The sequence below is a fragment of the Mus musculus genome, chromosome 5, assembly GCF_000001635.26.
Source record: "Mus musculus strain C57BL/6J chromosome 5, GRCm38.p6 C57BL/6J".
In the NCBI taxonomy this organism is placed as follows: Eukaryota; Metazoa; Chordata; class Mammalia; order Rodentia; family Muridae; genus Mus; species Mus musculus.
In genome coordinates, this window is record NC_000071.6 from 32,305,156 (window position 1) to 32,324,912 (window position 19,757).

General features: G+C 47.1%; 1 protein-coding gene and 1 long non-coding RNA gene across 5 annotated transcripts in view; one reads left to right on the forward strand and one right to left on the reverse strand.

Annotated features, from left to right (window-relative positions):
* Positions 1-19,757, forward strand: part of Plb1 (phospholipase B1) — a 131,666-nt gene that overhangs the window by 72,465 nt on the left and 39,444 nt on the right. For all 4 annotated transcript variants that reach the window (XM_006504047.2, XM_006504048.2, NM_030072.1 and 1 more), the window contains 13 exons: positions 1,421-1,529; positions 4,009-4,060; positions 5,683-5,763; positions 8,509-8,574; positions 8,840-8,940; positions 11,436-11,517; positions 11,869-11,973; positions 12,073-12,168; positions 12,310-12,381; positions 13,378-13,416; positions 13,835-13,895; positions 15,125-15,183; positions 16,113-16,186. In XM_006504047.2, the coding sequence (XP_006504110.1) occupies positions 1,421-1,529; positions 4,009-4,060; positions 5,683-5,763; positions 8,509-8,574; positions 8,840-8,940; positions 11,436-11,517; positions 11,869-11,973; positions 12,073-12,168; positions 12,310-12,381; positions 13,378-13,416; positions 13,835-13,895; positions 15,125-15,183; positions 16,113-16,186 (997 nt within the window). The remainder of the gene's footprint in view (positions 1-1,420; positions 1,530-4,008; positions 4,061-5,682; positions 5,764-8,508; positions 8,575-8,839; positions 8,941-11,435; positions 11,518-11,868; positions 11,974-12,072; positions 12,169-12,309; positions 12,382-13,377; positions 13,417-13,834; positions 13,896-15,124; positions 15,184-16,112; positions 16,187-19,757) is intronic.
* Gm36840 overlaps positions 12,547-19,757 on the reverse strand; it is a 37,128-nt gene continuing 29,917 nt past the window's right edge. The window contains exons 2-3 of the long non-coding RNA XR_376851.3: positions 15,612-15,724; positions 12,547-13,496 (exon numbers count right to left, since the gene is read on the reverse strand). This is a non-coding gene — a long non-coding RNA (predicted gene, 36840). The remainder of the gene's footprint in view (positions 13,497-15,611; positions 15,725-19,757) is intronic.

A 19,757-nucleotide genomic window follows, 5' to 3' on the forward strand; every position in this document is an offset into this window, starting at 1 on the left:
AGCATTGCCAAAAGCTGTAACCAAATAGGGAAAGCATCGGGAATAGGGGACAAGACTAATGAACTCTCTAATCACACATCATTTAAAGAAATAAATGAATTTGACCACAATGTCTAAGAATTCTGGGGTATGATCGAGAGGCCAAATCTAAGAATGGATAAGATAGAAAGAGATGAAATAAATTCTAAAGGAATATGGAATTATCCAGGTAAGCTTATAGCACAAGATTTATCAAATCTAGAGAAAAATTCAAGCACAAGAGAGCCAAAATAAAGTCAACCAAAGAACCTCTCCACAATGTGTTATAGCCAGTGTATCAGAAGTTAAAAGCAAACAATATTAATAGCTGTAAACAGGGAAGGCTAACTCACCCACAAAGGCAACTACATCAGAATAGCAGCAGATCTCATTAGCAATCATAAAAGTCAGGAGGGCATAAAATAATGTATTTCAAGCCCTGAAAGTAAACAACTGCCAATCAAAATTGCTATACCAGCAAAACCATCTTTTAAGTTTGATTAAAAGATGACAAATTTTAAGAGCAAAATGAAGAAACTAACTTCGATGAAGAAAAGCCCAGAAATGGACAGATTCACTAATGAATTCCACTGAGCTTTTAGAGAAGAGCTAACAGCTGTCCTAAAACCATTCCACAACATGGAGAGGGCAAGAACACCACCTCACTCATTCCACGGAACAAGTAGCAACATGCCAACACTGCTGAACACAAGGGTAGCAAAAAAAAAAATCCATTTTCTTTGTGATTCTTAGTAAAATACTTGTAAATTACATTCAAGAACACATTGTGACCATATGCAAGTTAGTGTCTTTCTTTCCAGAGATACAAGGATGCATTGCCATATACAAATTAGTATGGACAGAAATCACATGATCGTCTCAGTAGATGCGGGGAAAAGACTTCAGCAGTAAAATCCCAAAAGAAACAAGGGCCTGAATGTGGTAAATTATTATGTGCTATGCATATTCTCAACCTATGGGTCCTAACCCTTCTGGGGGTTTAACAACCCATTCACAGGGGCCACCAAAGGCCATCCTGCATGTCATAAATTTACATTACAATTCATAACACTAGCAAAATCACAGTTACAAAGTAGCAACAAAAGAACATGAGCTGCATTAAAGAGTCTCAGCATTAGGAAGGTGGAGAGCCACTGGTGTGGAGTCTCAGACTGCTCAACATTCTGTTCTATGCTAGGCTGTAGCGTTGGGGCTCTGCTCTGTCCTCCACACTCAGTGTTCAAAGGAACTTGACAGTTGGCTGAGTAATCCCAGCACCTACAAGGCTTGGGTGGGAAGATCACCAGTTGAGGATAGCCTGGGCTACATAGGTGTCCCTGTGGCAAAACAGCAGGCAAAAAGGATTTGGGGCCATTGGTAAACATGTCCCTTGTATTTCCAGACATTCTCCGGGAATTCAACCCCTCCTTGAAGGGCTTTTCTGTTGGCACTGGGAAAGAAAGCACTTCCCGAGCATCCTTCAACCAGGCCGTAGCAGGAGCCAAATCTGAGTGAGTCTGGGTGTCCTGGAGGGAGTGCATGCTGGGAGGACGGAAGTGAGGGGCCCTGGGAAGGCTTGCTGTGCTGTAGGCTGTGAGAGGCTTGGCTGGGTAAGGAGCTGGCGTGGGCTCTCCTGGGAGCATCCTTTGCTGTCAGACACACAGACCTGGCCAGTGTACACTCAACCCTACCCTAGCAACTAGCCACATTCCTCTGATGCCACACATACACTTGAAGCAGATCACCCAGCCTCCTCTGTAGACTTTATTCCCTTACAAAGCAGTGGCTGTAAGTAGTGAGTCCCGATTAGCTTGTTGTTGCTGGTTTTGAGTCCTACATGCCCTGTCTTCATCAGAGGGGCATCTGGGACTCTGTGGCCCATGTACTTCCTGTGTCATAGGGAGAACATTGACAGGGGACAGGAGGCCTTCGGTGACAGCCACATTTCTTCTGTAGCCTCTGCAAACCTCTGAAGCAAAGAGGCAAGGCTGTTGCGAGCCCCTCTGTGGAAATTGTGACATTGACCCCTTCTTAGATGTGAAAGCTCTGGCCTGCTGTACTCCTGCAAAGCCTGATGGTGGACCCAGCACCAATTCACCAGGGCTGCAGGGCTCAGATTTCAAGCTCCATAGTGCCACCCTGCCTCAGCTCTGCTTGCACACTTCCTTGGAGCCTTGTTTCCTAGCCAATGAACATACAACACCACACCCAGCTAAACGGAACATGAAAAAAAAAAAACAAAACTTTCTGTTTTACCAATTTTTCTTCCAGATTCAGCCCAGGCCACACTTCTCTGCATGAGTCTAAGGTTCTTGTAGTTTGGTTCCTAGATTCTCTGGGGGTTTCCCAGATTTATAAGCCATCTCTAAGTAGCTTTCATGTTTGTGCCCCATAGGAAAGACAGATCATACCAAACCAAATAGGTTTTAGAACGAATTTGAAGGCTGCTTCTCCCTTTGGCAGGGATAGGGGTGGAAGTGTTTTGCCATTTTCAAGCTAAAGGTTGCTTTAACATTAACAGAATGTCTCTATTCCAGGTAAGTACTGCTGGTAGCAGCAGAAGTAAAGGAGTTCTAAGCATGGTTAGATCAGGGAGACACACATGTAAGAATGGACTCTCAGAGGCAAGGACCTATGATAGCCACAGTAAAAATGTCTCATGGCCTTCAATCTGTGACTGTACTTTTTCCTAGGCTCTAGGGAAGGCATCCAGGTGACAGAGAAAAGCAGGGGCAGACCAGTTGTTCCCATAGTGCACTTGAAACTATAACACAAAGAATCTATATGGCCCCAACAAGTACAGCAACCAGACCCAAGGGTCTTGCAGGCTTTATTCCAGGCCTGATCATAGCCCTTCATATACACACAGCAGTGCCTGAGTACCTTGCAGAATACCTTCATGATTATTGTCCTTGTATCCTACACAGTAGCTCTGTCAGATGGGCAATGTAGAGGGCTGATTCCCTGTTTTGTCATTGATTAAAAACTAAGCCCCTGAGCCATGGAGCACGCATTCTAAACCCTGGTCCAAAGAAAAAGGGTTGCCCTGGCAACCTCCCATCCACAGGTAAGAAGCAGGTTAAGTGACTTATTCAGGGTCACCTCCCACCCCCAGGTATCTGATACCCGGTGTTCTGGCCAGGATCAGAGCAACTGTGCTAGTAGATAGCTGTGTTGAGCATGGTGCCAGGGAACTTTGTGGATGGTGAGAGTAACAATAGAAATCATTCTAAGGATGCTTGCCTTGTGGTAGGCACTAAGGCCTTCATGTGACCCTCATCTGACTCTCTCAACTTCATGAAGAAGGCACTGCCACTGCTTTATTTGACAAAGGAAAGCCCTGGGTTTGTAAGGTAAATGTCTCCAAGGTGGTTATGGGTAGACCTGGCATCCAAACCCTTGTTATCTAGCAGAATAGCAGCTCTTATCCAAGGGGCTGCTTGGATTTCATTTGTACCTACAATGACTTTCCATGAACAGGTTGGTCTTTATGTTACTGTCTTTGCTTTACAGTATAGATACTGAGCCTAGGGCCTTGCTCACACTAAGCAAGCACTCTGCCACTGAAGTTATCCCCAGCTCTGTAATCATTTTAAACTGACGTCACCTTTGGAGGTTGGAGGCTAGGTGGGCCATGACATCTGTTCACATGGGCATTAATTGAGTAGCAGATGATGTAAAATAAATACATAGCTACCTATTTGCTTTGAACAAGCCTGGCTTGGAAGAGAAACCAAGAGTTTATCATTAACTATACCAACACAAAAATAAATGCACCGAGAGTCAACCCCTCAAACATGTAGGCCTTTACCCCTCTTGAGCGGTCCATCCTCCCCAGTGAAGCCTGGGCGGGGATGAAGCTGTGTGTGGTGGGACTTCAGTGCTGCCCCAACCTTCCTCTCCTAAGTCAATTGCCAATTGCTTTCTCTCTCTGCTACACTGATATTCTAGACTTTGATTCTCATTCATCTCCTTACGGTGTTCCCACAGTGGCTTAGCTGGCCAGGCCAGAAAGCTGGTGGACCTGATGAAGGCAGACAAGGTGAGTCTGGGAACATCAAGGACCCATAGAGCAGCAGGATACACACACAGACACAGAGAAGTCAGCAGGCGGGGAAGAAGGGCAAAGGGCTCAGGCCAGGTTTCTAGCAGAATCTGGGCCTCTGTACCCCTGTTCCTTTGCAGATTGAGTCCCCGTTCTCTGTTCTAGCCAGGGCTCAGAATAAACATGTAGAAGATACAGCACAGTCCTCTCCTAGAAGAGCTTAAAAGAGGAGACAAACATGAAGAAGCAAGATAATGAAACAGTTGACTCATATTTTGTAAAGAGTTGTGCACAGAGTAGAAGTGGGCACAACAGGGACAGGACCCCTGATTGGGGGGTTCAGAAAAGAAACAGAGGTGTTTGAGCTGGGTTCTAAAATCTGAGTGTGAGATCCTCTCTCAGATAAAAGATCAAAGTGAAGGCTCAGTGCAGACCTGGTTGGGGAGGCGGCATCCAGTGGATAAAATAACAAAAGTAGGGGGTCACGCCTGGTTATTTTTATGTGATGTGATGCCCCACCCACACCCCCAAATCCATTATTAGGAACATTTCAGAATATGTCTATGCCTGATGTCAGGCTTTCCTGATCTGCTACACACACACACACACACACACACACACACACACACACACACACACACCATATGTCTTTCACACTCATTTGGAGGCTGTGAACACCACACCCACCATTGACCATGGTGTTGTAGAATGCTTATGCCCACGTCCTTCCATGCAACCCTTCAAACATTTCTCTAGATCTCTCTTGCAGGAAGTTCTAGAGGTGGCAAACTCCTGGAAACTCTATGTTGCTCTGACCTGCCACTCCAACTGGAAGTTTGCTTTCTTTCTTCCTTTCTTCCTTCCTTCCTCCCTTCCTCCCTTCCTTCACTTCTCCTCCTCCTTCTTCTTCTTTCTTCTTCCTTCTTCTTCTTTCTTTCTTTCTTCTTCTTCTTCTTCTTCTTCTTCTTCTTCTTCTTCTTCTTCTTCTTCTTCTTCTTCTTCTTCTTCTTTCTCTTTCTCTCTTTCTCTTTCTCTCTTTCTTTCTTTCTTTCTTTCTTTCTCCCTCCCTCCCTCCCTCCCTCCCTCCCTCCCTCCCTCCCTCTTTCTTTCTTTCTTTCTTTCTTTCTTTCTTTCTTTCTTTCTTTCTTTCTTAGGTTTTTCCAGACAGGGTTTCTCTGTATATTTCTGCATGTCCTGGAACTCTCTCTGTAGACCAGACCAGCTTTGAACTCAGAGGATTACCTACCTCTGCATTGCTAGTGCCGGGGAGAACGCCATGCACCACAATGTCCAGACCCAGCTGGGATTTCGCACAGGCACCTTTAACTCATGGGCTAAGGAAAGTTCCTTCTTAATGGAAGATGGTCCTTCTTCTGTAAAGCTATTAGAACTCCAGATTTCTAGAAGACTCTAGAACAACCTTCCCTTCCCAGGGCCAGGACCTAATTCCCTATCTTCCATGCAAAACTCAAAAGAACTCCTCCTACCAGGGTGGTTGGAGACAGACCTGTGCCTGCTGTGCCAAAGCCCAGTTGTACTCTATGACATGTGGGGACTCTATGACATGTGGCCTTTACGGGAGTTTCCTCCCTAACCCTATTTATTTCTATTCATTTCAGACAATAAACTTTCAGGAAGACTGGAAGATAATCACTGTGTTTATAGGAGGCAATGACCTCTGTGCTTCCTGCAGTAACTCGGTAAGTCTTCAGCCCCTCACGCCCAGGAAAGATCCCATAGTTGGCCACTTCGTCCTGGAACAGCATAGATAGGTCAGGACTCTGTACATGGCTTGGCATGAATCCAACTGGGGATTCAGTAATCTTAAGGCCCAGAGGACATTCACCTCGAAGATTGGTCCTGATGAAGTTCCCTACGGAGGGAGCCTAATCATATCATTCTAGAAAACTAGATAACCTTGTGTTAAGAAAGACTTGCTTGTTTTTATAACTAGTTACAGGTTGGCTCCTTTCTGCAGTATTTACCGGCCTTGCCAATTGCACCTTTGTGCTATCTCTAGAGAAAGTGATTTCCAGTAAGGTTCAGGTCTACACCTCTTGGGGCTGATGGGAAACCCACAACGGTGTTCCTCTATGGCTGCCACATGTATTCTTCCTGGATTCCCAAGTCCCTCTGAAGGGGATCCCTTAAACCAAACCACCTGTGAGTCTCACAACCACACCTGTGCCACATGCTGTGCCCAGAGGTGAGCAGTGGCAAAGGAGACACAAGCTCTGTCCTTGGGGTTTCCTTTAGCCAGGGGCCAGAAACAAGCAACTTTTAATAGCACAGGAGAGATACCACCATTGGGTTTTGATGATAAATAAATAACTCCAAAATCAAAGTAGCCATGGCATATGGAGAGCAAGGGGGCTTCTCAGCACATAGTGCAGGAGACCAGCCTGCCAGCTGGGCATGTGTCTTGGTTAGGGTTTTATTGGCAACCCCCCCCCCCCCAGTGGCAAATGGCCTTTATCAAGAGTCACAATAAGCAGTCTGTGGCCTGAGGCCCATAGGTAGAGCTCTGCATAGTCCATCCCTGAGCAAAGTGGCCAGTGTCCTGGGCTGGGAGGGAGATGGGGCTCTGTGCCGGCTTCCCTACAGCCCTGGGGTATGTACTGAAGTGGGTCACCAGGCCAGAGGTCATGAGGAAGCCTCCAGCTAGGCATGGAGTTGAACCCTGTCATTCTGAGGAATCACAGTTCACATGAGCGAGCAGCATGACCTCTTCTCCACAGACAACTCCTCTGAGGGAGCAGTGAGATTGAGCATGGGGGAGGGGTCCCCTCTTGTGCTGAAGCCACAGTCAGGCTGGGAGCTCTCAGTGTCAACAGACAGGCCAGGCTCAAAGGTCTCAGGCCCTTCAGGGGCAGGTCGCTGTTCTCTGGCATTTAAGTTCTGGCAACTCTTTGTTGTTGTTGTTTGTTTGTTTGTTTGTTTGTTTGTTTTGAGAGAGGGTTTCTCAGTATAGCCATGGTTGTCTGTTCACTTTGTAAACCAGGCTGGCCTTGAACTCAGAAATCTGCCTGTCTCTGCCTCCCGAGTGCTGGGATTAAAGGCGTGTACCACCACTGCCTGGCCCAAGGCAACTTTTACAAGAACATTTAATTGGGGCTGGCTTACAGGTTCACAAGTTCAGTTCATTACCATGAAGCAAGGCAGCATGCAGGCAGGTATGGTGCAGGAGGAGCTGAGAGTTCTACCTCTCCTACCTAAGGCAGAGCTAGGAGAAGACTGGCTTTCAGCTTTTGGGTAGCTAGGATTAAGGGTCTTAAAGTCTATGCCCACAGTGACACACCTACTTCAACAAGGCCACACCTCCTAATAGCGCCTCTCCCTGGGCCAAGAATTTTCAAACTACCACAGGGAGTGAGGGACTAACAGAGTGAGGCAGAAGGATGCCCAGAGGATGACCTGTCCCCAAACCCTTACAATAACTTTCCTGATATCAGACTCATGTAGGGCTAGTGACTTTAAAGCTGATATTGAAAGATCTCACGGGAGAACTGACAGGCTCCTGGGGACAGGTAAAGCTTTGGAATCTTGGTCCCCCTCACAGCTTCCTGAGGGACACTGCTTTAACCTGTTGTAAGGTGGGGTTCTTGGATGCGCTTCACCCAGAGAAGGGGTTCCACTGATTTTTTTTTCAGTGCTCTGAAAATGGGGCTCGGTATGAGGGACTAGTCAAGCATGAAGACATGAAGATAAATTTCCTAGCATCCACAGAAGAAGCCAACTGTGTCTGTAACCTGTAACCCCAGTGCTTGGGAGACACAAAAGTATTCCTGGGGCTTGCTAGCCAATCCAGTCTAGCTGAACAGCTAAACCTCCAAATTCAGTACAAGACCCTGCCCCACAAAATGAGGGAGAACGACATCTGATGTGAACTACTGGACTCCATACACACACACATGGATGTCACCTGTATACATCCATCCCCTCTCCCTCCCTTTCCCTTCCTCCCTCCCTTCTTCCCCCTCATACACGCACAGTTCTAAAACCACAGATAAAAAAACAAAGTGTATTTCTGTTTGGAGGCTCCACAAACTCCCTCGTTGCCCCATGCACCCTTGAGGCACTTAGAAGTGATTGATGCGTCTGAGACTCAGAAGAGGGCAGGTAGTAGAACCAGATCTTGAGGTCATCCGCTTTAGTAGCCCCGTTTCAGAGGAGCTATACGGGATATCTAAGGCTATCAATACTAAATCAATTCAGAGTCGTCATTGTCCCCCCCCCCCCCCCGGCTCTAGGCAAAAGGAAAGACTCTTTCCTGAGGGTCATGATGAATGCAAGCATTGTAGCTAGGACCCCCACCCCCAAAGATTCACTATTGCCAACTCTGATTAAAATATAGAAAGAGGAGAAGCCAAGCCAGGAAGCAGTCCTGCTCATAGGGAGGAGATGGGGGATGCACGGGGCTCATGAGATTCTTCCTCTGCCCACAGACTCGCTTTTCTCCCCAAAACTTCATAGACAACATCAAGAACGCCCTGGACATCCTCCATGCAGAGGTACGGAGGTTAGACCACACAGGCCTCTGAGTTGCTCCATCAGAGCTGTTGTCTGTGACCCCGGAGGCCTCCCAGCAGTTCTGAGAGCTACTTGACAGACACCTGCATGTATGCTCTAGCATCCTCGGAGAGCAGAAATAAGAGAGGAAGGAAGTGGGTGGGGCCAGGAGGAAGTCACAAACTCTGAGCTCTAGCCCCCATGTGGGAAGCAAGAAGCCAATGCCATCTTACCATATTATCTTGGTGACTGATTCTGTTTCGGCAGGTTCCACGGGCCTTTGTGAACATGGCAATGGTGATGGAGATCACCCCCTTGAGAGAACTATTCAATGAACCTACAGTCTCATGCCCACGGAACATCCTCAGGTCTGGTGGCAACTTCACCCATGTTCCTGAAAGGACTGTGGACCTTGGTGGATTCTTTTAGGAACCCCCAGGGTAGAGTATAAGGATGGTTAGAACTACCCCATATTTTAACCTGAAAAGGCCTCCCTGGGGGACATACAGCTCAGGTTATCTTCTGTAAACATTGCTATAGACCTCAGCAGTCTCTCTGAGAGCGCACATAAGGAGTCTCTGCCTGCTGCCGAGTCAGCCACATGGCCCCTTCATCAAGGAAGAGAGAGAGGGTATTAAGAATAGGATCCCTCAGCCCACAGCATCTAGAGCAGAGTGACCATCTCCCAGAGGCTGGTCCCCAGGACAGACAGTGTTTCTGAATGGCATGTGTGTGCTCCAGGTGGGATAAACACAAACCCAGGGCTACTGTTACTCTGTAGAAGAGAAAGATGTGAGATCAGAATTAGCGAGATCCAGGGGTGAATCTTCTCTCAGAGAACAGAACAGTCTGGTTCTCAGAAGGGTGCTCCTAGGAAGCTGGTGCCGTCAACTCTCAGCCTCCAGACCCAACAGAAGATGGGGTTCATCTCTAGCACCAGACAAGTCTGTAACCCTTGGAAGGAGGATGCTTTTCTAACTGGTCATGGTGGCTGTGCTAGCCTTCCTCCCCTGCCCTCTAGCCCTCATCATGTTCCTGGGCACACACACCACATGGCCATTAGTCAGCTGAGTGTGGTGATTATCCTCCACAGCCTGTGAGCACTGAGTCACTGCCACCACAGCACAGGGGCTCAGGGGCTGTTTGCAGGTGAGCTGTATGAGTCATTCACAAGGGCCAGTCTTGTTCTTGGAAATTAAGGAGGTATACTGGCTGATCCCTGGAGAACTATGCCAGATCTTCCCTAGAGGAGTAGGGCAGACTGCATAGATTCCCTAGAGAAGGCTCAGGATACTGTGAGCAGACACACACACTGCCTGCCAGGGCTGGTGTCAGGCATGCTAATTTGCAACGCTGACTCATCTACTAGATCCCGCTTTCTCCAGGCACTGGAGCACATGGAGAGTTTGGTATATACATTCCACTTCAGAATAGATTCCCCCCCCCCCCACCGCCCCTCTCCAAAGCCTCCTGTTACTGGTCACTGCAGAGATTTGAAGGCCACTAAAACCTGTTTGGAGAAGTTTCTTGCCAAGTGCATTTGAAGATGAGAATGTCTGTGTTGATAAGATCAAGAGCTTCCTTGTTTTGAGACTGCCCTCTCTGCCCCTCCGCCTTTCTGTCCCTCTACACAGAGCCACCCGGGCTATTATCACCTTATACCCAGGGTGGAAGTCCAGATTTGCCAGATCTGGACAAACCAGAGTGGAGTTGCAGACTGACAGAGCCGTTTAACTCAGTGACTTCTTAGTCAAGTCCCAGCTCCCACCAGTGTCAAGTCAATATGGCTGTGTGACCTTGAGGTAGTTACTTAACCACTGAAACTTGGTCATCTCTTCTCCCTGATGTCCTCCGTAAATTCAGGACCTTGCATGTGCTAGGGAAGTCTGCTATCACTGAACTATGCCCAGCCCTTTTTGCCTTTGTCTTTTTTTTTAAAGGGAGGATCTTGTATATCCCAGGCTGGCTTCAAACTGGTCCTTGAGCTGAGAATGACTGCTATGCCTACACTTCTGATCCTCCTGCCTCTACCAACTAGAGCCCTAGGATTACAAGCAGAGACCACCACACCCAGTTTTTTAATATTGGGGATAGAACCCAAGGTTTTATGCACCCTAGACAGGCAGCCCCCAAGCCCCTTTGCTTTTTATGTTCAGATAGTGTCTTGCCCAGCTGTCTAGACTGGCTTCAAACTCATGATCCTCTTCCTTAGCCACCAACATAACTAGGATCACAGAGTGTGCCATCTTCAGATTGCTCACCTGTAAAAGGGGGACAATAAAAACTTCTGGGAAGCTGGGCAGCGGTGGTACACGCTTTTAATCCCAGCATCTGGGAGGCAGAGGCAGGCAGATCTCTTAAGTTCTAGGCCAGCCTGGTCTACAGAGTAAGTTCCAGGACAGCCAGGGCTACACAGAGAAACCCTGTCTTGAAAAAAAAAATCTGGGATGATGAAGAGATTTAAACATTTTAATACATGGTGCTTGGCACTGTTAACATGTAGCGTGTACTAGCAATTACTGTTATTGTTATTATTATTATTATTTAGGAGAAGGGTGTGTCTCTCTGCACATCTTCATACAACCTTCTGGTGACTCAGCTCCATAAAAATCACTCCTACAGACATCAGGAGGAAGGTCTTGTTTCCAAGAGCAAATTCAGGCCATGGACTTTTGTTTGTTTGTTTGTTTGGTTGGTTGGTTGGTTGGTTGGTTGGTTGGTTTTGTTTTGTTTTCTGTGACATCCTTTGATCCAGACTCAAATTCCTAATACTCTTCAACTTACAAGAAATACACAGAGTCTTGGGCCAGAGATCATTCAGGATGATGACCTCAGGCTGGGGGCTCTTTGGTTTTGTTGGTAGCCGACTGTGTCCTTGTGTCCTGGGCCTTGGTGATAACTCAGAAGAACTTTCCAGCCTCGTTCAAAGGAACAGGGATTATCAGGTAAGCAGGAGGGTTTTGCCACCGTAAAGGACTCTCAGAGGTTTGTAAGCCACAAGTAGAATCAGTTGATGCTAAGTCTCTTGTCCTTGGCTAAGAGAGTGGTGACTACCAAGGACTGTGCCAACTTAAATACATTCAAGGATGACAGGAGTCAGAGAGCAGCTTCTTTGAATGAAGCTTCAGTATGAGATCACAGAACACACTTCACTGAACCCCATCTTCTCCTGTCTCCTCCTCCTCCTCCCTTAGGAAGGAACTTGAGTATTGGTTAAGAGTAGGTAGTAAGACTTGAGACCAGTTTCACTCTGTTTTCCTCACTATTCGAACCCCTGTCTCCGTCTCCTCCGGCAGAAGAAAACTGAAGAGCTCATTAATAGCGGACGATATGACACGAGGGATAATTTCACTGTGGTTGTCCAGCCCTTATTTGAAAATGTGTCCATGCCACGGACCCCGGTAAAGAAATGAGGCATTGAGGATGAGGGGAGCCCCCAGGGTGAGCAGCTGAGTTTTCTGACATCTGTACTTGCCCCTCCCTTTCTGCCTGGTGACTAGGAGGGCGTGCCCGACAAGTCTTTCTTTGCCCCTGACTGTTTCCACTTTAATGCCAAGACTCATGCCCGCTCAGCCATTGCCCTCTGGAAGAACATGGTAAGAGCTGTAGGGTAAGAATCCTCCTTTCTGGTCCAGCTACCTGCATCTCCCTTCCTCCCCACACCCCCAGCATCTTGACCAGTCTGCTTGGTCTGCCTATTACTCATTCCCTGTCTTCTTGCTTTTTTTTTTTTTAAGCTGGAACCTGTGGGCCACAAGACAAGACATAATAATTTTGAAATCAAGGCCCCTATCGTGTGTCCGAACCAGGTAGAGTGGGCTCTCCTACGAACACCCTCTGAGTATAGCATCTCCTCTGCCCAGTCAGCCCAAGCCTTCATCTTAGCTCCTCTCTGCCCACCCACCCACCCCATCCATATTCCAGGTTGTCAAGCCACATCATCCCCTTTGGTTAAACAGAGAGGAATGGTAGACCCACAGTGACGTGGACCCTCTAGTGTTTTCCTCACCTCTGATGGCAAGGACATCAACACAAGTCTAGACAGGCTACACCTCTGTTGGACAGGCAGGAGTGAAGTGGTGGCTCTTATGGAAAGGATAGGAGATTTTCTAGGGCAAATGAGACAGGGATAACCTGTTTCCATGTAGCCCTTGGCTCATGACCAGCTGGGAAGAGCAAGAGACCAAGCATCAGAGTGATGCATGCTTGGATGGAAAGTGGAGGCAGGCAGGATGTTAAGATGGAAGTCAGAGCTAGGAAAACAGATCTTCACTATCAGCAGAGTAGGGCCCCAATTCTACTCACAAAATGTCAGATTTTTAGAGTTTTGCAGCCTCGCAACCCAGAATTCCTCTGGGTCCCCAAAAGGGTCTCAGGATTCTCACTGGGAACTACTGGACCAGGGCTTATTTGGAGAAGAAGTTGGGGGTTGAGGGGGGGTCTGCTTTTTCTTGCTTAAGTAAAAAGGAACTCAGGTTTCTATAGGGCAAAGTAGGTTTCAAATGGCAGGCACCTGGGGGTGACAGGGGTGCTGTTGGGAAGGGGTAGGGTAGAAAAAAGAGGCCCAACATCCTTAGCCAATAGGCTGAGTGCAAGAAAGAATATGGTAGCTACTTAAGGGTTAAGTCTGAGTTCTGGGACTTGGTTCAGGTTGCAGAGAAGACCGGATACATCCTGGGCAGGAGCACAGGGTGGTCAGCCTTTCTGGAAGGGTCTAAGCTCTGGTCGTGGCCCTGAGGAGGCTGCGGAAGAGCATGTCTAGGCTGGTGTAACTCCTTCCATTGCTCACTCACCTCTTCCCACAGGCCTCGCCATTTCTGAGCACTACCAAGAACAGCAACCTGGTATCTATCTATGGCTTCTCTTTGGCTCCCTGGGCAATGGGGTGGGCAGCTTCTGTTGATGGGAAGATGGGTAAGAATTCCTGAAAAAAAAAACAGAGGGTTCATTCCCTTTCCTAAAACCATCTCTCCACCCACAACTTCTATGGGCGAGAGTAGAATCAACCTAGCCTTACACAGCTGAAGGAAAAGGTAGACGGTGGGGTGGGTCATTTGTTCTATCCCTGAGTCTTACCTTGGATGAAAAAGAGGTCAGACTTACAACATCTCAGCTTGGCTGATATTCAGTGTCCCTGGAGACCCCTCCCCAGGAATAGGACCCAGGGCTCTGCTGAGGAAGACTGATATCCATCCAGCTTTTCTGCTGCCTGACTCCCACCCACTTAATCCTAAGATTCTAGGATTGGCTCTTTGTATTTAGGGTAATGGAACCTGGATGGTGTGCGAGGAGAGAGCCCCTTCTGCCTCACCACCAACCTCAGGTAAGCCCCTGTCTTAGTTAAGATTTTTTTTGCTATGAAGAGACACAGTGACCACAGCAACTCTTAAGAAAACATTTCATTGGGACTGGCTTATAGTTCAGAGGTTTAGTCCATTATCATCATGGCAGGAAACATGGCAGTGGGCAGGCAGACATGGCACTGGAAAAGGAGCTGAGAGTTCTACATCTGGATCAGCATGTAACAAGAAGGGAATGCCACACTGGGCCTGACTTGAGCTTCAGAGACCTCAAAGGCCCCCCCAACACCCTACACACACATCTTATACACATACCCTACACACACAATGACACACACCTCTGTAAGGCTATACCTCCTAATAGTACCACTCCTTGTGGGCCTATAGGGGCCATTTTCTTTCAGACTACCACAGCCCCTGTGACCCACCAAGATCCAACACCTCTCTACAAAGGCATACATTACTACTGAGTAATAAGCTAAAGCTTCATATGATAACCACTCAACACAATTCTATCCAGTGCTTGTTTCCAATCCTGAGTGAGCTATTTGTTCAACTTTGGCAGCATCATGCCTGGCCAAGCCCCCAGGGCATCTGTGTTAGGAGCTCTTTCCCATCCTCTTGCTTTCGAGATCTAAGCAGGGCACAGAGAAGACGTGGGAACTCACTTGCCTATGGTTGGCCCAGTCCTGCAAGATGATGAAGTCTGGAGGTTAACGAGGCCAGCGAGTCCCATGAAATGGATGTCTCTATGGAAATGTGTCCTCAGTCTCTGCCTGTGGAAGGGTCTAGAAAGTTCTCTGGGCTCTTCAAAAAAAGGACTTTAGGAAATTAGGGAAGGGCCTGCCATGACTATGTCTTAGATTCATGTGGAAATCTAAAACCGGGCTTTAAGTGGCCTGTATGTGAGCCAGTGCCTGTCTGGTTGGGCACTCAGGCCACCGCTGACTTCTCCTCACATGACCACCAGCACTAAAATGGAATTCTGCCCCATCTTCTCCATCCCTGCTTTGTGTCTTACAACATGTCTTAGCATCTGTTTCTCTATCTTCTAGCCTGACACAAGCCTAAGAATTGTTTGTGTCTCTTATAGGAAACTTGGATGAAAATTCTGCCAATGCAGTTTGGGCTCCTCGGTTCTACACAGTCTAAACACACATGCAGTCTTGTTTCTGGTATTGGCATGAAGCAAAAGGATAGACTATACCCTCAGCTCTCTTCCCAGACTCAAGCATGTCTGCTTGTCTTTCAGTGCATACCCTGAGACCTGCAGACATTCAAGTTGTGGCAGCTCTGGGAGACTCTCTGACTGTAAGAACTTTTGAGCCCTGGGGGTGGGAGTGGGCCGTGGGATGGTGGGGCCAGTTCCAGGTCTGCCCTCCTAACTTCCAAGCTTGTGCTCCCACCTTCTGTCATCTCTTATTCTTCTGCCCTAACTCTATCCATCCAAGAGAATGGCAACAATGTAATTGATTTTTTTTACAACTGCTTTGTCAAATAGATGTGCAGGAAAAATTATTTTCAGAAATGAACTGAATATTCTCAGTTGGCAGAATTTTTGAACACCCAACAGCACTTTTTGACATATGCAAAAATATGTCATTTTGACTCCAAATTCTCCTAACAATGCCCATGTAGATGCCATTCTCCCTCCATTGTGATCTGCCCAGACCCCTCTCTGTTTCCTCTGAATCAGCACAGATAAAGCCCCCCACATAAAGCACAGGTAGCTATCTTACCATGCTGGAGAAGGCGCTGCTCCTCACTTTTAATACTGGGTGTGCTTCATCCCAGGGCTCCACCTCCTGGCAGTACAGCTGGGGCTTTATAAATGCCTTCCTGGAGGTTGGTTCTAAGGGGAAAAAATATAAATGAGGGATTTTATTGGAATCTCTCCACCACAGTGGTTACAGCCCATGTCCACAAAGACCTGTGTGGTATACACGTTGGCAATATTGTCAATTTCACTCGACTTTATAAAGTACTTGAGAGTCTTCCAGTCTTTACAACTGTGATCCCAGTTGGGTCCCAAGCCTCTCCTGTGGAAAGGCTTGCTTATCATCAGTTTTGTAACTGGGCAGCCATAGCAAGGCAAGGCAAAGCTGGGAAGTGGGGGTCACAGACTAAGCCCCTTGCTCCCAGTCTTAATGCCAGTCTTGCTGCCCTGAGTGCACTGGGGCCATAGCCCCCACTTTCTCTCTGACTTGTTGGTTTTCCTATGGCATTTCATGTTTTCAAAGGCTGGCAATGGAATCAGCTCCCAAGAAGGTAACCTCACCGATGTCTCCACACAGTATCGAGGACTGTCCTATAGGTAATGTTGACTTCCGAGGGCTTGTTTGGTTACCTTTTTGGTTTTATGGATTTGTTTTGTTGCCAGGGTCTCAGGGAATCTGGGTTGACCTTGAACTCTCTATGTAAGGGAAGATGACTCTGAGTGTCGGACCTGCCTGTGTGTCTACCTCCCAGCTGCTGGGTTCCTAGTATGCACTAGCTGGGTTTAACTCCTATAAATGCACAAATCCCAAAGAGCAATGACCAGGTCTAGAAGAGGCTTTCAGAGGGACAGCAGTATATTTCTGCAAACTGTGAACATTGACTGAATAGAGAAGATATTTTACTGTTAATAATCTTTTTATTTTTTTTTAAATTATGCAGAAAAAGTAAACCAAGGTTCTTACCAAACTCCTGAGTCAGAAAATCCAACATGAAATGTGCCTGAAAAGCACCAAGTCCTTGTGTCTCCACCTGTCCATTTGCATGTCTGTTTTCATATGTTGATGCTACTATGTTTGTCTGCATGTATGTATTCATGTCATTTCACAGTCACACCTCTGCCTGTATGTATATGTACACATACTCACTTCTGGGGGAGATGCTGGAGGCAAGTTGCAATCCATGGGTGACTCTGAGCACCTCCTGTGTGCTAGCAGAGTTAGGAACTGAGTTGGGTGTCTGGGGGAGGGGGAGTATGTTAGCTGAGCACTCACCTGGCTTCCTAAATGCCACAGGGTGGGAGAAAAGAGAGGAACCAGCCCTTGTCAGCAAGGATGAAAGGCTTCCAGGAGAAAGTGGTACCCCAGCAGGATGTCAAATAAGGGAAGGTGTGAGAAAGGGTACCCCAGAGAGGAGTTCAGGTGGCTTGAGGTGTCAGGTAAACAACTGAGTGTTAGTTGTGTTTCTTTCTTTCCTAATAAAGTTCCTGGTTTTGCATGCTTCAAAGTAATTAGCCAGTATTTAAGAATTTACCTGGGAAAGCTAGACTGAAGCCTGCCACAAGAGGGCAGAGCTTTAATGAGCAGTTGGTTGCACAGGCAAGCACTTACCACTTCCCTTTCCAGGGTACATTCACTTCAAGGATGCTCCCTAAGAAAGAGACAGGGAACAAGGTGGGATGGTCAGAGCTAAGGAAAGCTCCAGAGAGACATGCCTGCCAAGGTAATAGAGAGGCAGGGCCAGCATGGCTTGTAGCCACCACTGGGAAGTACCTCAGCGTGAGGGCCGTCTCTCCTCCCAGAGAGAGGAAACTGTTTCTCAGCAGAGCCCCCACATGTCCACATGTCTTAGCCTGGCCAGTGGTCTCCAGTGGGCTGCCTGGAACAAAACAGAACCTCACTTACTCAGCCCTCCCCCGAAAGTTACTGAAGCTATGAGGGACCGGGATGTTGCGGGGAGGGGAGGAGCAGGGCTTACTGTAATCCAGGAGAGGCCCGGGTTACAGCAGCTGCTCCACCTTAACTAAAGGAGGCAGTGACATCATCGTGTGAGGGGAAACCATACACAAATGTCAGCTCCAGAGGAACACCCGTGGGGGCAAAAGTGACTGCTGCAGCCTCACAGGTAGCCGAGATAGTGGGGCTCCCAATCCAGATACAAAGTCAGCCTTCTGGTAGACTTCTTGGGCAGTCATGCAAATGTTCAGCTATTGTCTGATCTTTCCTAGGAACGAGATGTCTGAACTTTCTAGTTATAAGCCCAATTACCCATGGCCAATGACTGTTGCCGTTTCAAGTTAAAACCCGAACTTGTCTTAAATGTCCCAAACATCTTCCCCCAAGTGCACCTGTGTTGAAGACAGTGTTAGGTTAGAGTCTAAGTGACAGCAGTAGACAGGCACACAGGCAGGTGTTTCTCTGAGTTCTTCCATGGGATATTAGCTGTCCAAGAGGGGATTTCCTTTGTATTTGAGGTAAAACACTACCTACTATTTCCTTCATGTGCAGGCCAGCATAGAAAGGGCTCTGAGAGACACTGCAATGGAAACCTCTCTCTGTGTTTTATGTTTGATCCTCAGTTTCCCTTAATTCTAGGATTTTCTTTGTTTGGAGTATCTATTGGGAAATGTCCATGACATAGACTGACCAGAGAAAAACAGTTTTCTAGAGCTCACTACACTGGAAATAGCAGGCAATTAAATGATTCCAGGAAAATTTACAAAGTACCCTGGGACTTTTCCTTCAAGGGAACAATAGGGGGAGGGGGGAATTGGACCTCATATAGACAGGAGAGAAAGGGCCCCAGGGTTCTTGGGGTATGGGTGGTTGTAAACAGGACCTGTAGAGGTTTGGCTGGTTCCAAGGTCCCTTGGCCTAAGACTCTGTGCCTGTGAATGTCTTGTCACCTAGCTTGCCAGTGAGTCGGTCAGAGAGCTCTCTTGCAGTGGTTCTTAACCTTCCTAATGCCGCCACCCTTTACTACAGTCCTTCATGCTGTGCTGTCCCCCAACCATAAAATTATTCTCATGACCACTTTATAACTATAATTTTGCTACTCTTATGAATTATAATGTAAGTATCTGTTTTCTGATGGTCTCAGGGCCACCCTGGTGGCCTCTAAGAGGGGTTATGGCTCATAGGTTGATAACCACTGCTTTGTATGGCTTTTTCTCTGGTAGAAATACATTGGTTTATTTGAGATTACTCCATGAACCAAATAAAAATAACTTACCCAAGACAAAATGCATCTCCTTGTTTTTGTTCTGATTCTTCCAACACACATCACAAAACATCTATACCTTTCTGCACACTGGGTGACAACAGATGAGGAGAGTCTAGCCTACATTCGATGAAGAGTCTAATGTAGACTAGATGTTTGATGTGACTGTTTCTTCTCATGTTTGCATAGTTCTGATCAAAACGGTGACATATATACTTTTGAATCTCTCTGGGTTTATTTGTGTAGGTATCTTTTATCCTCTTGGACATACCATTCTAAAATGGCACTGGGAACCCTGCTGGTCTTGTTCTGCCCACCTTCTTTTTTTTAAAGTACCTTTAAGAAATGACAGTGGGGGGCACATAGTATGTATGCTTTTTTGTGTGTTATCTTGTTCATTGAGAGAAACACACAGAAGACAACAGATGGGACAGTACAAGGGTTTATAATTTCCTCCCAAGTCTCAATGCTTCAATCTGCTGACTTTGATTGGGAGAAGATAAGATTCTGAAGCAACCTGCATGTAGAGCTAGAAAAGAATTGGTGACAATTGACAAGAAGCCAAGCCACTAGCCCAGGCCACACATCTGATAGGCCACAGGGTGGGGACAGAATGGAGTAATATGGCAGGCAGAACTCCTCCAGCTCAAGCCCTTGACCACCCAGGTACAGGACAGTGGCCTTCATTCCAAGCGTTCTTTGACTGAAGAGCAGCTTTGATCTATGGCATCTTTGAGAGGTCTCTTCCAGTGTGCTAGATGCTAAGTAAGGTTGTGTTCTCAAACTCCCTGGCCTGAAATGAAGTGACTGGAACTGACCAAAGGGGCACAGAAGAAACCAAACAGTAAATACCAAATATTTGATGAGCATCTAGACTTTTTTAAAGATAGAAATAAGTATCTCCTTTAAGTATGTGGAAGGAAATGACCTCCTCTTAGGCAGTATGGTCT